The 15438-nt window shown below is 43.7% G+C and overlaps 1 protein-coding gene across 2 annotated transcripts in view; it reads right to left on the bottom strand.

The window, feature by feature from the left end:
• The window catches only part of LOC128659958 (zinc finger protein OZF-like), a 187334-nt gene extending 186826 nt beyond the window's left edge, over positions 1-508 (bottom strand). Inside the window, exon 1 of one of the 2 annotated variants that reach the window (XM_053713548.1) lies at positions 231-508. In XM_053713548.1, coding sequence (XP_053569523.1) covers positions 231-309 — 79 coding nt within the window. In that variant the 5' untranslated portion in view covers positions 310-508. The remainder of the gene's footprint in view (positions 1-230) is intronic. The other variant, XM_053713547.1, reaches the window with a different exon arrangement.
• Between the last annotated feature and the right edge of the window lie 14930 nt (positions 509-15438).

The raw sequence follows: 15438 nt of genomic DNA, 5'->3' as shown, positions 1-15438 counted from the left end.
CCCTGTATCCCTCAGAACATCACACACAGTACACTCACCTGTAGCCTGTATCCCTCAGAACATCACACACAGTACACTCACCTGTAGCCTATATCCCTCAGACACATCACACACTCACCTGTGCCCTGCATCCCTCAGACACATCACACACATACACTCACCTGTACCCTGTATCCCTCAGACACATCACACACGTACACTCACCTGTGCCCTGTATCCCTTAGACCTACCTGTATTTATATTGTCACATATTTCCTGCTTTGCAGTTTCTGGCATATTTGCTAGCCACTGAGCCTCTGTTTGTTCCATTTTACATAAAATTTTAGCATTGTTTACACCTGGGAAAAAAAAGTAATAGAAATAAATCAATCACTCTTTACATGGTATCTTTTTAAAAGTTAGTTTAAAACAAAATGTGAAAAACAGTGTAATTTAAAGGGACATGAAACCCAAAATGTTTTATTATTATTATTGGTTATTTGTAGAGCGCCAACAGATTCTGCAGCGCTATAAACAAAGGGGAGTACAACAAAACAATTAAAGGGATCAAATGGGTAGAGGGCCCTGCCAAGAGTTGCACTGTTGTAATCCACTCTTAAGAAGGTGATCTACAAACAGCTTAACTCTTAGGCTTACATGATAAGGGGGTTCAGGGGATAGCAATGGAGGAGTGGAACTTGTATAAAGTAAGGTTAGCTTAGGTTGTATGCATCCTTGAACAGTAGAGTCTTTAGGGAGCACTTGAAGCTTTCAAAACTAGGGGAGAGTCTTGTGGGGCGAGGCAGAGAGTTCCACAAGATGGGAGCAAGTCTGGAGAAGTCCTGTAAACGGGAGTGCGATGAGGTAATCAGAGAGGAGGAGAGTAGGAGGTCATGAGCAGAGCGAAGGGGACGGGAGGGAGAGTATCTGGAGACAAGGTCTGAGATATAGGGGGGGAGCAGTGCAGTTGAGGGCTCTGTATGTCAGAGTGAGAATTTTGTGTTTGATCCTAGAGGCAAGAGGAAGCCAGTGAAGGGATTGGCAGAGAGGAGCAGCAGATGAAGAGCGACGTGTAAGGAAGATAAGTCTGGCAAAGGCATTCAATATGGATTGTAAGGGAGCTAGGCGGCAGGTGGGGAGACCAGAGAGGACAGAATGAGAGAGTGGATTAAAATCTTAGTTGTGTCTTGTGTAAGGAAGTGTCTAATTTTGGAGATGTTTTTAAGGTGGAAGCGGCAGGCTTTAACCAAGGACTGAATGTGAGGAGTGAAGGAAAGATCTGAGTCAAATGTGACCCCGAGACATTGGGCATGCGGGGTAGGGGTAATGATGGAGTTGTCGACAGTTATAGAGATATTGGGGGTGGAGATTTTGGAAGAAGGGGGGAAAATGAGGAGCTCAGTTTTGGAGAGTTTTAGCTTGAGGTAGTGGGAGGACATCCAGGAAGAGATGTGAGAAAGACAGTTAGTGACACAGTTAGCAAGGAAGGAGATAGGTCTGGTGCAGAGAAGTAGATTTGGGTGTCATCGGCATACAAATGATATTGGAAACCGTGGGACTTAATTAGGGAGCCTAGTGATGACATATAGATAGAGAAGAGAAGGGGACCGAGGACAGAGCCTTGCGGTACTCCGACAGAAAGTGGTGACGGGGCAGAGGAGGCCCCAGTTAAGGCTACACTGAAGGTACGGTTTGATAGGTAGGAAGAGAGCCACAAAAGGGCTGTGTCACAGATGCCGAAGGATTGGAGGGTTTGGAGCAAAAGAGGGTGGTCGACAGTGTCAAAGGCTGCGGACAGATCACGGAGGATAAGCAGAGAGAAGTGGCCTTTTGATTTTGCTGTAAGTAGGTCATTGGTGACCTTAACAATAGCTGTCTCTGTGGAGTGATAGGGACGACATCCAGATTGCAGTGGGTCAAGAAGGGAGTTTAACGTAAGGAAATGGGATAGGCGTGCATATACTAGTTTTTTGAGAAGCTTTAAGGCAAGAGGGAGGAGGGAAATAGGGCGGTAGTTGGATGGGGAGGTAGGATCAAGGGAAGGTTTTTTGAGGATAGGTGTGGCCAGTGCATGTTTCATCGATGAGGGAAATGTACCAGTGCTGAGGGAGAGGTTGAAAAACAGAATTTATGTTTACCTGATAAATTACTTTCTCCAACGGTGTGTCCGGTCCACGGCGTCATCCTTACTTGTGGGATATTCTCTTCCCCAACAGGAAATGGCAAAGAGCCCAGCAAAGCTGGTCACATGATCCCTCCTAGGCTCCGCCTACCCCAGTCATTCGACCGACGTTAAGGAGGAATATTTGCATAGGAGAAACCATATGAAACCGTGGTGACTGTAGTTAAAGAAAATAAATTATCAGACCTGATTAAAAAACCAGGGCGGGCCGTGGACCGGACACACCGTTGGAGAAAGTAATTTATCAGGTAAACATAAATTCTGTTTTCTCCAACATAGGTGTGTCCGGTCCACGGCGTCATCCTTACTTGTGGGAACCAATACCAAAGCTTTAGGACACGGATGATGGGAGGGAGCAAATCAGGTCACCTAGATGGAAGGCACCACGGCTTGCAAAACCTTTCTCCCAAAAATAGCCTCAGAAGAAGCAAAAGTATCAAACTTGTAAAATTTGGTAAAAGTGTGCAGTGAAGACCAAGTCGCTGCCCTACATATCTGATCAACAGAAGCCTCGTTCTTGAAGGCCCATGTGGAAGCCACAGCCCTAGTGGAATGAGCTGTGATTCTTTCGGGAGGCTGCCGTCCGGCAGTCTCGTAAGCCAATCTGATGATGCTTTTAATCCAAAAAGAGAGAGAGGTAGAAGTTGCTTTTTGACCTCTCCTTTTACCGGAATAAACAACAAACAAGGAAGATGTTTGTCTAAAATCCTTTGTAGCATCTAAATAGAATTTTAGAGCGCGAACAACATCCAAATTGTGCAACAAACGTTCCTTCTTCGAAACTGGTTTCGGACACAGAGAAGGTACGATAATCTCCTGGTTAATGTTTTTGTTAGAAACAACTTTTGGAAGAAAACCAGGTTTAGTACGTAAAACCACCTTATCTGCATGGAACACCAGATAAGGAGGAGAACACTGCAGAGCAGATAATTCTGAAACTCTTCTAGCAGAAGAAATTGCAACCAAAAACAAAACTTTCCAAGATAATAACTTAATATCAACGGAATGTAAGGGTTCAAACGGAACCCCCTGAAGAACTGAAAGAACTAAGTTGAGACTCCAAGGAGGAGTCAAAGGTTTGTAAACAGGTTTGATTCTAACCAGAGCCTGAACAAAGGCTTGAACATCTGGCACAGCTGCCAGCTTTTTGTGAAGTAACACAGACAAGGCAGAAATCTGTCCCTTCAGGGAACTTGCAGATAATCCTTTTTCCAATCCTTCTTGAAGGAAGGATAGAATCTTAGGAATCTTAACCTTGTCCCAAGGGAATCCTTTAGATTCACACCAACAGATATATTTTTTCCAAATTTTGTGGTAAATCTTTCTAGTTACAGGCTTTCTGGCCTGAACAAGAGTATCGATAACAGAATCTGAGAACCCTCGCTTCGATAAGATCAAGCGTTCAATCTCCAAGCAGTCAGCTGGAGTGAGACCAGATTCGGATGTTCGAACGGACCTTGAACAAGAAGGTCTCGTCTCAAAGGTAGCTTCCATGGTGGAGCCGATGACATATTCACCAGATCTGCATACCAAGTCCTGCGTGGCCACGCAGGAGCTATCAAGATCACCGACGCCCTTTCCTGATTGATCCTGGCTACCAGCCTGGGGATGAGAGGAAACGGCGGGAATACATAAGCTAGTTTGAAGGTCCAAGGTGCTACTAGTGCATCCACTAGAGCCGCCTTGGGATCCCTGGATCTGGACCCGTAGCAAGGAACTTTGAAGTTCTGACGAGAGGCCATCAGATCCATGTCTGGAATGCCCCACAGTTGAGTGACTTGGGCAAAGATTTCCGGATGGAGTTCCCACTCCCCCGGATGCAATGTCTGACGACTCAGAAAATCCGCTTCCCAATTTTCCACTCCTGGGATGTGGATAGCAGCCAGGTGGCAGGAGTGAGACTCCGCCCATAGAATGATTTTGGTCACTTCTTCCATCGCCAGGGAACTCCTTGTTCCCCCCTGATGGTTGATGTACGCAACAGTTGTCATGTTGTCTGATTGAAACCGTATGAACTTGGCCCTCGCTAGCTGAGGCCAAGCCTTGAGAGCATTGAATATCGCTCTCAGTTCCAGAATATTTATCGGTAGAAGAGATTCTTCAAAAGACCAAAGACCCTGAGCTTTCAGGGATCCCCAGACCGCGCCCCAGCCCATCAGACTGGCGTCGGTCGTGACAATGACCCACTCTGGTCTGCGGAAGGTCATCCCTTGTGACAGGTTGTCCAGGGACAGCCACCAACGGAGTGAGTCTCTGGTCCTCTGATTTACTTGTATCCTCGGAGACAAGTTTGTATAGTCCCCATTCCACTGACTGAGCATGCACAGTTGTAATGGTCTTAGATGAATGCGCGCAAAAGGAACTATGTCCATTGCCGCTACCATCAAACCTATCACTTCCATGCACTGTGCTATGGAAGGAAGAGGAACGGAATGAAGTATCCGACAAGAGTCTAGAAGTTTTGTTTTTCTGGCCTCTGTCAGAAAAATCCTCATTTCTAAGGAGTCTATTATTGTCCCCAAGAAGGGAACCCTTGTTGACGGAGATAGAGAACTCTTTTCCACGTTCACTTTCCATCCATGAGATCTGAGAAAGGCCAGGACAATGTCCGTGTGAGCCTTTGCTTGAGGAAGGGACGACGCTTGAATCAGAATGTCGTCCAAGTAAGGTACTACAGCAATGCCCCTTGGTCTTAGCACAGCTAGAAGGGACCCTAGTACCTTTGTGAAAATCCTTGGAGCAGTGGCTAATCCGAAAGGAAGCGCCACGAACTGGTAATGCTTGTCCAGGAATGCGAACCTTAGGAACCGATGATGTTCCTTGTGGATAGGAATATGTAGATACGCATCCTTTAAATCCACCGTGGTCATGAATTGACCTTCCTGGATGGAAGGAAGAATTGTTCGAATGGTTGCCATTTTGAACGATGGAACCTTGAGAAACTTGTTTAAGATCTTGAGATCTAAGATTGGTCTGAACGTTCCCTCTTTTTTGGGAACTATGAACAGATTGGAGTAGAACCCCATCCCTTGTTCTCCTAATGGAACAGGATGAATCACTCCCATTTTTAACAGGTCTTCTACACAACGTAAGAATGCCTGTCTTTTTATGTGGTCTGAAGACAACTGAGACCTGTGGAACCTCCCCCTTGGGGGAAGCCCCTTGAATTCCAGAAGATAACCTTGGGAGACTATTTCTAGCGCCCAAGGATCCAGAACATCTCTTGCCCAAGCCCGAGCGAAGAGAGAGAGTCTGCCCCCCACCAGATCCGGTCCCGGATCGGGGGCCAACATTTCATGCTGTCTTGGTAGCAGTGGCAGGTTTCTTGGCCTGCTTTCCCTTGTTCCAGCCTTGCATTGGTCTCCAATCTGGCTTGGCTTGAGAAGTATTACCCTCTTGCTTAGAGGACGTAGCACTTTGGGCTGGTCCGTTTCTACGAAAGGGACGAAAATTAGGTTTATTTTTGGCCTTGAAAGGCCGATCCTGAGGAAGGGCATGGCCCTTACCCCCAGTGATATCAGAGATAATCTCTTTCAAGTCAGGGCCAAACAGCGTTTTCCCCTTGAAAGGAATGTTAAGTAGCTTGTTCTTGGAAGACGCATCAGCTGACCAAGATTTCAACCAAAGCGCTCTGCGCGCCACAATAGCAAACCCAGAATTCTTAGCCGCTAACCTAGCCAATTGCAAAGTGGCGTCTAGGGTGAAAGAATTAGCCAATTTGAGAGCATTGATTCTGTCCATAATCTCCTCATAAGGAGGAGAATCACTATCGACCGCCTTTACCAGCTCATCGAACCAGAAACACGCGGCTGTAGCGACAGGGACAATGCATGAAATTGGTTGTAGAAGGTAACCCTGCTGAACAAACATTTTTAAGTAAACCTTCTAATTTTTTATCCATAGGATCTTTGAAAGCACAACTATCTTCTATGGGTATAGTGGTGCGTTTGTTTAAAGTGGAAACCGCTCCCTCGACCTTGGGGACTGTCTGCCATAAGTCCTTTCTGGGGTCGACCATAGGAAACAATTTTTTAAATATGGGGGGAGGGACGAAAGGAATACCGGGCCTTTCCCATTCTTTATTTACAATGTCCGCCACCCGCTTGGGTATAGGAAAAGCTTCTGGGAGCCCCGGGACCTCTAGGAACTTGTCCATTTTACATAGTTTCTCTGGGATGACCAACTTGTCACAATCATCCAGAGTGGATAATACCTCCTTAAGCAGAATGCGGAGATGTTCCAACTTAAATTTAAACGTAATCACATCAGGTTCAGCTTGTTGAGAAATGTTCCCTGAATCAGTAATTTCTCCCTCAGACAAAACCTCCCTGGCCCCATCAGACTGGTTTAGGGGCCCTTCAGAACCATTATTATCAGCGTCGTCATGCTCTTCAGTATCTAAAACAGAGCAGTCGCGCTTACGCTGATAAGTGTGCATTTTGGCTAAAATGTTTTTGACAGAATTATCCATTACAGCCGTTAATTGTTGCATAGTAAGGAGTATTGGCGCGCTAGATGTACTAGGGGCCTCCTGAGTGGGCAAGACTCGTGTAGACGAAGGAGGGAATGATGCAGTACCATGCTTACTCCCCTCACTTGAGGAATCATCTTGGGCATCATTGTCATTGTCACATAAATCACATTTATTTAAATGAGAAGGAACTCTGGCTTCCCCACATTCAGAACACAGTCTATCTGGTAGTTCAGACATGTTAAACAGGCATAAACTTGATAACAAAGTACAAAAAACGTTTTAAAATAAAACCGTTACTGTCACTTTAAATTTTAAACTGAACACACTTTATTACTGCAATTGCGAAAAAATATGAAGGAATTACTCAAAATTCACCAAAATTTCACCACAGTGTCTTAAAGCCTTAAAAGTATTGCACCCCAAATTTGGAAGCTTTAACCCTTAAAATAACGGAACCGGAGCCGTTTTTAACTTTAACCCCTTTACAGTCCCTGGTGTCTGCTTTGCTGAGACCCAACCAAGCCCAAAGGGGAATACGATACCAAATGACGCCTTCAGAAAGTCTTTTCTATGTATCAGAGCTCCTCACACATGCGACTGCATGTCATGCCTCTCAAAAACAAGTGCGCAACAACGGCGCGAAAATGAGGCTCTGCCTATGATTTGGGAAAGCCCCTAAAGAGAAAGGTGTCTAAAAAAGTGCCTGCCGATATAAACTTATCAAAATACCCAGATTAAATGATTCCTCAAGGCTAAATATGTGTTAATAATGAATCGATTTAGCCCAGAAAAAGTCTACAGTCTTAATAAGCCCTTGTGAAGCCCTTATTTACAATCTTAATAAACATGGCTTACCGGATCCCATAGGGAAAATGACAGCTTCCAGCATTACATCGTCTTGTTAGAATGTGTCATACCTCAAGCAGCAAGAGACTGCTCACTGTTCCCCCAACTGAAGTTAATTCCTCTCAACAGTCCTGTGTGGAAGAGCCATGGATTTTAGTAACGGTTGCTAAAATCATTTTCCTCATACAAACAGAAATCTTCATCTCTTTTCTGTTTCTGAGTAAATAGTACATACCAGCACTATTTTAAAATAACAAACTCTTGATTGAATAATAAAAACTACAGTTAAACACTAAAAAACTCTAAGCCATCTCCGTGGAGATGTTGCCTGTACAACGGCAAAGAGAATGACTGGGGTAGGCGGAGCCTAGGAGGGATCATGTGACCAGCTTTGCTGGGCTCTTTGCCATTTCCTGTTGGGGAAGAGAATATCCCACAAGTAAGGATGACGCCGTGGACCGGACACACCTATGTTGGAGAAATGTGTGTTCGTATAGGGGTAAGGGTAGCAGAGAGGGAAGGGAGTAGCTGTGAGGGGATAGGGTCAAGGGGACAGGTAGCTAGATAAGAGCGTAGTATACGTGGCGAAACTTCTTCCTCAGTAACAGGGGAGAATGAACTAAGTTTCAGGTTATGAGGGTTGTGGTTGAGTGAGAGTATTTGAGGGGGGGAGAGAATGGAATTATGATGAGAGCTGATTTCATGTCTGATGGAGTCAATTTTGTTAATGAAGTGACTGGCAAAGTCTTGAGCTGACAGAGAAGTTGTATTAGGAAGGGGGGAGGGCGGAGGACAGTATTGAAAGTGGAGAACAGACGTTTTGGGTTTGAAGAAAGATTAGAGATAAGAGTAGAGAAGTAGTGTTGCTTGTGGAGATTAAGGGCAGAATAGTAGGAGTTCAAGATGAATTTGTAATGAAGAAAATCAGCTGAACTCTGTGATTTTCTCCAATGCCGTTCAGCAGTACTGAAAACAATTTTAAACAATTTTCCAATTTACTTCTATTATTTAATGTGCTTCTTTCTCTTGTTATCCTTTGATGAAAGGTTTATCTAAGCAAGCTCAGGAGCAACAGAGAACCTAGATTCTAGCTGTTGATTGGTGGCTGCATATATATATTGATTGTGATTGGCTTACCCATGTGTTTAGTTAGAAACCATTAGTGCATTGCTGCTCCTTCAACAAATGATACCAAGAGAATGAAACAGATTAGATAATAGAAGTAAATTAGAAAGTTGTTTAAATTTGTATTCTCTAAATGAACCAAGAAAGAAACATTTTGGGTTTCATGTCCCTTTAAGTTAAATACACCCGAGTCTATCGGCTAGATTACGAGTTTTGCGTTATGAGCGGCTCAGTACTAACTTGCAAGTTATTGTCACCGCTCACCTCCCTACATAAACCCGGCATTAGCAGGCAAGAAGTGAGCGTAGAGCAAAATTGAGCTCCATACCGCACTCCAATACCAGCGCTGCGGTAAGCTGGTTTTATGCGCTCGTGCACGATTTTCCCATAGACATACATGGGGAGAGACGGCTAAAAAAAAGCCTAACACCTGCAATAAAAGAGCGTAAAGCTCCGTAACGCAGCCCCATTGATTCCTATGGGGAAACAAAAGTTATGTTTACACCTAACACCCTAACATAAACCCTGAGTCTAAACACCCCTAATCTGCCGCCCCCACTATACTAAAATTATAAACCCCTAAACCTAACCCTAAGTCTAACCCTAACACCCCCTAACTTTAATATACAGGTGGCCCTCGGTTTACGCCAGTTCAATTTGCGCCGTTTCAGAATAACCACTTTTTTTTTCAGTCATGGGACTGCTATTGAAATGCATTGAAAAGCAGTGCACTAATTTAAAAAGAAATTTATGCTTACCTGATAAATGTATTTCTTTTTCGATACGATGAGTCCACGGATTTCATCCTTACTTGTGGGATATCGCCTCCTGGTCAGCAGGAGGAGGCAAAGAGCACCACAGCAGAGCTGTATAAATAGCTCCTCCCTTCCCTCCCAACCCAGTCATTCGACCGAAATTAGGAAGAGAAAGGAAAAGCCAAGGTGTAGAGGTGTCTGAAGTTTAACAAAAATTTAATAACCTGTCTCATAGAACAGGGCGGGCCGTGGACTCATCGTATCGAAAAAGAAATACATTTATCAGGTAAGCATAATTTTCCTTTTCTTTTTGAAGATACGATGAGTCCACGGATTTCATCCTTACTTGTGGGATACAATACCAAAGCTATAGTACACGGATGAAACGGGAGGGACAAGACAGGTAACCTAAACAGAAGGCACCACTGCTTGAAGAACCCTTCTCCCAAAAACAGCATCAGCAGAGGCAAACGTAACAAATTTGAAAAATTTAGAAAAAACAGAATTTATGCTTACCTGATAAATTTTGTTCTCTTGTGATGTATCGAGTCCACGGATTCATCCATACTTGTGGGATATTCTCCTTCCTTACAGGAAGTGGCAAAGAGAGCACCCACAGCAGAGCTGTCTATATAGTTCCTCCCTTAGCTCCACCCCCCAGTCATTCGACCGAAGGCTAAGAAGAAAAAGGAGAAACTATAGGGTGCAGAGGTGACTGAAGTTTTTTAAATAAAAATATACTACCTGTCTTAAATAAACAGGGCAGGCCGTGGACTCGATACATCACAAGAGAAAGAAATTTATCAGGTAAGCATAAATTCTGTGTTGTCTTGTAAGATGTATCGAGTCCACGGATTCATCCATACTTGTGGGATACCAATACCAAAGCTTTAGGACACGGATGAAGGGAGGGACAAGACAGGTACCTTAAACGGAAGGCACCACTGCTTGTAGAACCTTTCTCCCAAAAATAGCCTCCGAAAAAGCAAAAGTATCGAATTTGTAAAATTTGGAAAAAGTATGAAGCGAAGACCAAGTCTCCGCCTTACAAATCTGTTCAACAGAAGTCTCATTTTTAAAAGCCCATGTGGAAGCCACTGCTCTAGTAGAGTGAGCAGTAATCCTTTCACGAGGCTGCTGGCCAGCAGTCTCATAAGCCAAACTGATGATGCTTTTCAGCCAAAAAAGAAAGAGAGGTTGCCGTAGCCTTTTGACCTCTCCGCTTTCCAGAATAGACAACAAACAATGAAGATGTTTGACGGAAATCTTTAGTTGAAAGGTTAGGAACAAAACCAAAAGATATAATTTTCGTTCTTTCTGGGGGAATTTGTTTTCTCCTTAGATACCTTGTCAAAAAATATATAACACAATAAGTGGGTACTCTATAGGAGCAGTGCTTAAGCATATAATATCAATTTACACTAGAATGACATGTCACATTGCGTGTGAGTTATGTCAGAAAGGGTATGCTTCTATACACTGTCATTTATATAGAAAATTAAAGTTGACATAAAATATAACTTTTATTAATATTGATTAAAAAGACAGCTCTTTTTTGTGTTTTGCTGTTCTCACATTAAATTAAAAACACATCTCCTTTACATTGATATCCATAGTTTGCAATATAGTCACATTTTAGTTACAGAGACGTTACAAAGCAGAAATATACTAAAACCATAATTATACTAACATAACCAGCCTCTTATTAACATCAGTCCTGCTGCAAGCTGAGGTTACGGCAGCATATAATACTAAGGAGCTGCAAGTACAAAACCGGCTTCCCTCATTCACAGATAAAATAAAAGCAACAGTATACTATAAGACTAAGAACAAGTGCACAAACACTACACTAAGCATATACCCTATTCTAAGTATATTGATACTGTTATCCACCCTGGAAAACCACACAAGCCATATTAATACTGGAATGTCACTATGAAATCAATTTTTTGAAGACCAATATACAAGAACTTAAGGTTACATACAGGAATATCAAACCTGTTAAGAAATAATATATTTAGTTGATATATTCTTTCATTTCAATTTTCTGACAAGCCACACAAGGCTAAGAATCATATAGAAAATATAATTAAAACCAACTAAATATCTCATAATAAACTATAGCTCTCATAACTATATCCAACTTGAAAATTAACAAACTATGGTTTATCAATGTAAAGGAGATGTGTTTTTAATTTAATGTGAGAACAGCAAAACACAAAAAGAGCTGTCTTTTTAATCAATATTAATAAAGGAAATCTTTAGTTGCTTGTAAGTAGAACTTTAAAGCACGAACCACATCTAGGTTGTGCAACAGACGTTCCTTCTTGGAAGAAGGATTAGGACACAGAGAAGGAACAACAATTTCCTGATTGATATTCCTATTAGAAACAACCTTAGGAAGGAATCCAGGTTTGGTACGCAAAACCACCTTATCCGCATGGAAAACAAGATAAGGTGAGTCGCACTGTAAAGCAGATAATTCAGAAACTCTTCGAACCGAAGAGATAGCTACTAAAAACAGAACTTTCCAAGATAGAAGCTTAATATCTATGGAATGCATAGGTTCAAACGGAACCCCTTGAAGAACTTTAAGAACTAAATTTAAACTCTATGGCAGAGCAACAGGTTTAAACACAGGCTTGATTCTAACTAAAGCCTGACAAAACGCCTGAACGTCTGGAACATCCGCCAGACGCTTATGTAAAAGGATAGACAAAGCAGATATTTGTCCCTTTAAAGAACTAGCTGATAATCCCTTCTCCAATCCTTCTTGGAGAAAAGATAATAGCCTAGGAATCCTGATCTTACTCAATGAGTAACCCTTGGCATCACACCAGTAAAGATATTTACGCCATATCTTATGATAGATTTTCCTGGTGACAGGCTTTCTAGACTGAATCAAGGTATCAATGACCGATTCAGAGAAACTACGCTTTGCTAAAATCAAGTGTTCAATCTCCAAGCAGTCAGACGCAGAGAAATTAGATTTGGATGCTTGAATGGACCTTAAATCAGAAGGCCCTGCCTCAGCGGCAGAGTCCATGGTGGGACGGATGACATGTCCACCAGATCTGCATACCAAGTCCTGCGTGGCTACGCAGGTGCTATCAAAATCACTGAAGCTCTCTCCTGCTTGATTCTGGCAATCAGATGAGGAAGGAGAGGGAATGGTGGAAACACATAGGCCAGGTTGAAGGACCAGGGCACTGCTAGAGCATCTATCAGTACTGCCTGGGGAACCCTTGACCTGGACCCGTAACAAGGAAGCTTGGCGTTCTGACGAGACGCCATCAGATCCAATTCTGGTGTGCCCCTTAGCTGAATCAGTTGGGGAAATACCTCCGGATGGAGCTCCCACTCCCCCGGATTAAAAGTCTGACGACTTAGGAAATCCGCCTCCCAGTTCTCTACCCCTGGGATATGGATTGCTGAAAGATGGCAAGAGTGAGTCTCTGTCCATTGGATTATTTTGGAAACCTCTATCATCGCTAGAGAACTTCATGTTCCCCCTTGATGATTGATATAAGCTACAGTCGTGATGTTGTCCGACTGAAATCTGATGAATTTGGCCGCAGCCAGTTGAGGCCACGCCTGAAGCGCATTGAATATCGCTCTCAGTTCTAGAATGTTGAACGGGAGGAGAGTCTCCTCCTGAGACCATAACCCCTGTGCTTTCAGGGAGTTCCAGACTGCACCCCAGCTCAGTAGGCTGGCATCTGTCATAACTATGACCCATTCTGGTCTGCGGAAACACATTCCCCAAGACAGGTGAACCTGTGACAACCACCAGAGAAGAGAATCTCTGGTCTCCTGATCCAGATCTATCTGAGGAGATAAATCTGTATAATGCCCATTCCACTGCTCGAGCATGCTCAGTTGGAGTGGTCTGAGGTATAGTCGGGCAAACGGATCTATGTCCATTGCCGCTACCATTAGTCCGATTACCTCCATACACTGAGCCACTGACGGCCGAGGAATGGAATGAAGAGCTCGGCAAGTGTTTACAAGTTTTGATTTCCTGACCTCCGTCAGAAATATTTTCATTTCTACCGAGTCTATCAGAGTTCCTAGGAAGGAAACTCTTGTGAGGGGGGAGAGCGAACTCTTTTTTATGTTCATCTTCCACCCATGAGATCTCAGAAAAGCCAACACGATGTCCGTGTGAGACTTGGCTAGTTGGAAGTTTGACGCTTGAATTAAGATGTTGTCTAAATAAGGCGCCACTGCTATGCCCCGCGGTCTTAGAACCGCCAGAAGGGACCCTAGCACTTTTGTGAAAATTCTGGGAGCCGTGGCCAACCCAAAGGGAAGGGCCACAAACTGGTAATGCCTGTCCAGAAATGTGAACCTGAGAAATTGGTGATCTCTGTGAATAGGGATGTGCAGATACGCATCCTTTAAGTCCACAGTGGTTATATATTGACCCTCCTGGATCAGTGGCAGAATTGTCCGAATAGTCTCCATCTTGAAAGACGGGACTCTGAGGAATTTGTTTAGGATCTTGAGATCCAAGATTGGTCTGAAAGTTCCTTCTTTTTTGGGAACCACAAACAGGTTGGAGTAAAACCCTTGCCCCTGTTCCGCTCTTGGAACCGGGTGAATCACTCCATGGTATGTAGGTCTTCTACACAACGTAAGAACGCCTCTCTTTTTGTCTGGTTTGCAGACAATTGAGAAATGTGAAATCTCCCCCTTGGGGGGGAATCTTTGAAGTACAGAAGATATCCCTGGGAAACAATTTCTAAAGCCCAGGAATCCTGAACATCTCTTGCCCAAGCCTGAGCGAAGAGAGAGAGTCTGCCCCCTACTAGATCCGGTCCCGGATCGGGGGCTACCCCTTCATGCTGTCTTGGAGGCAGTTGCAGGCTTCTTGGCCTGTTTACCCTTGTTCCAAGCCTGGTTAGGTCTCCAGACTGACTTGGATTGACCAAAATTCCCTTCTTGCTTTGTAGCAGGGGAAGCTGAAGCGGGACCACTCTTGAAGTTTCGAAAAGAACGAAAATTATTTTTGTTTGGTCCTTATCTTATTTGTTTTATCCTGAGGGAGGGTATGTCCTTTCCCTCCAGTGATGTCTGAAATAATTTCCTTCAGTTCAGGCCAAAAGGGTCTTTCCTTTGAAAGGGATGGTCAAAAGCTTTGCTTTTGATGACACATCAGCAGACCAGGACTTAAGCCAGAACGCTCTACGCGCTAAAATGGCAAAAACAGAATTTATGCTTACCTGATAAATTACTTTCTCCAACGGTGTGTCCGGTCCACGGCGTCATCCATAACTTGTGGGAATATTCTCTTCCCCAACAGGAAATGGCAAAGAGCACAGCAAAAGCTGTCCATATAGTCCCTCCCAGGCTCCGCCCCCCCCAGTCATTTGACCGACGGTTAGGAGAAAAAAAGGAGAAACTATAGGGTGCCGTTGGAGAAAGTAATTTATCAGGTAAGCATAAATTCTGTTTTCTCCAACATTGGTGTGTCCGGTCCACGGCGTCATCCATAACTTGTGGGAACCAATACCAAAGCTTTAGGACACGGATGAAGGGAGGGAGCAAATCAGGTTACCTAAACAGAAGGCACCACGGCTTGCAAAACCTTTCTCCCAAAAATAGCCTCCGAAGAAGCAAAAGTATCAAATCTGTAGAATTTGGCAAAAGTGTGCAGAGAAGACCAGGTCGCTGCCTTACATATCTGATCAACAGAAACCTCGTTCTTAAAGGCCCATGTGGAAGCCACAGCCCTAGTAGAGTGAGCTGTGATTCGTTCAGGAGGCTGCCGTCCGGCAGTCTCATAAGCCAATCGGATGATGCTTTTCAGCCAGAAAGAAAGAGTTAGCAGTAGCTTTTTGTCCTCTCCTCTTACCAGAATAAACGACAAACAAAGAAGGAGTTTGTCTGAAATCCTTTGTTGCTTCTAAATAGAACTTTAAAGCACGGACTACATCTAAATTGTGTAACAAACGTTCCTTCTTTGAAACTGGATTCGGACACAAAGAAGGAACAACTATTTCCTGGTTAATATTCCTGTTGGAAACAACTTTTGGAAGAAAACCAGGCTTGGTACGCAAAACAACCTTATCTGA

The sequence above is a fragment of the Bombina bombina genome, chromosome 5, assembly GCF_027579735.1.
Source record: "Bombina bombina isolate aBomBom1 chromosome 5, aBomBom1.pri, whole genome shotgun sequence".
In the NCBI taxonomy this organism is placed as follows: Eukaryota; Metazoa; Chordata; class Amphibia; order Anura; family Bombinatoridae; genus Bombina; species Bombina bombina.
Note: the sequence above shows the minus strand (reverse complement) of the source record. Positions and strands in the feature narration are given on the sequence as shown.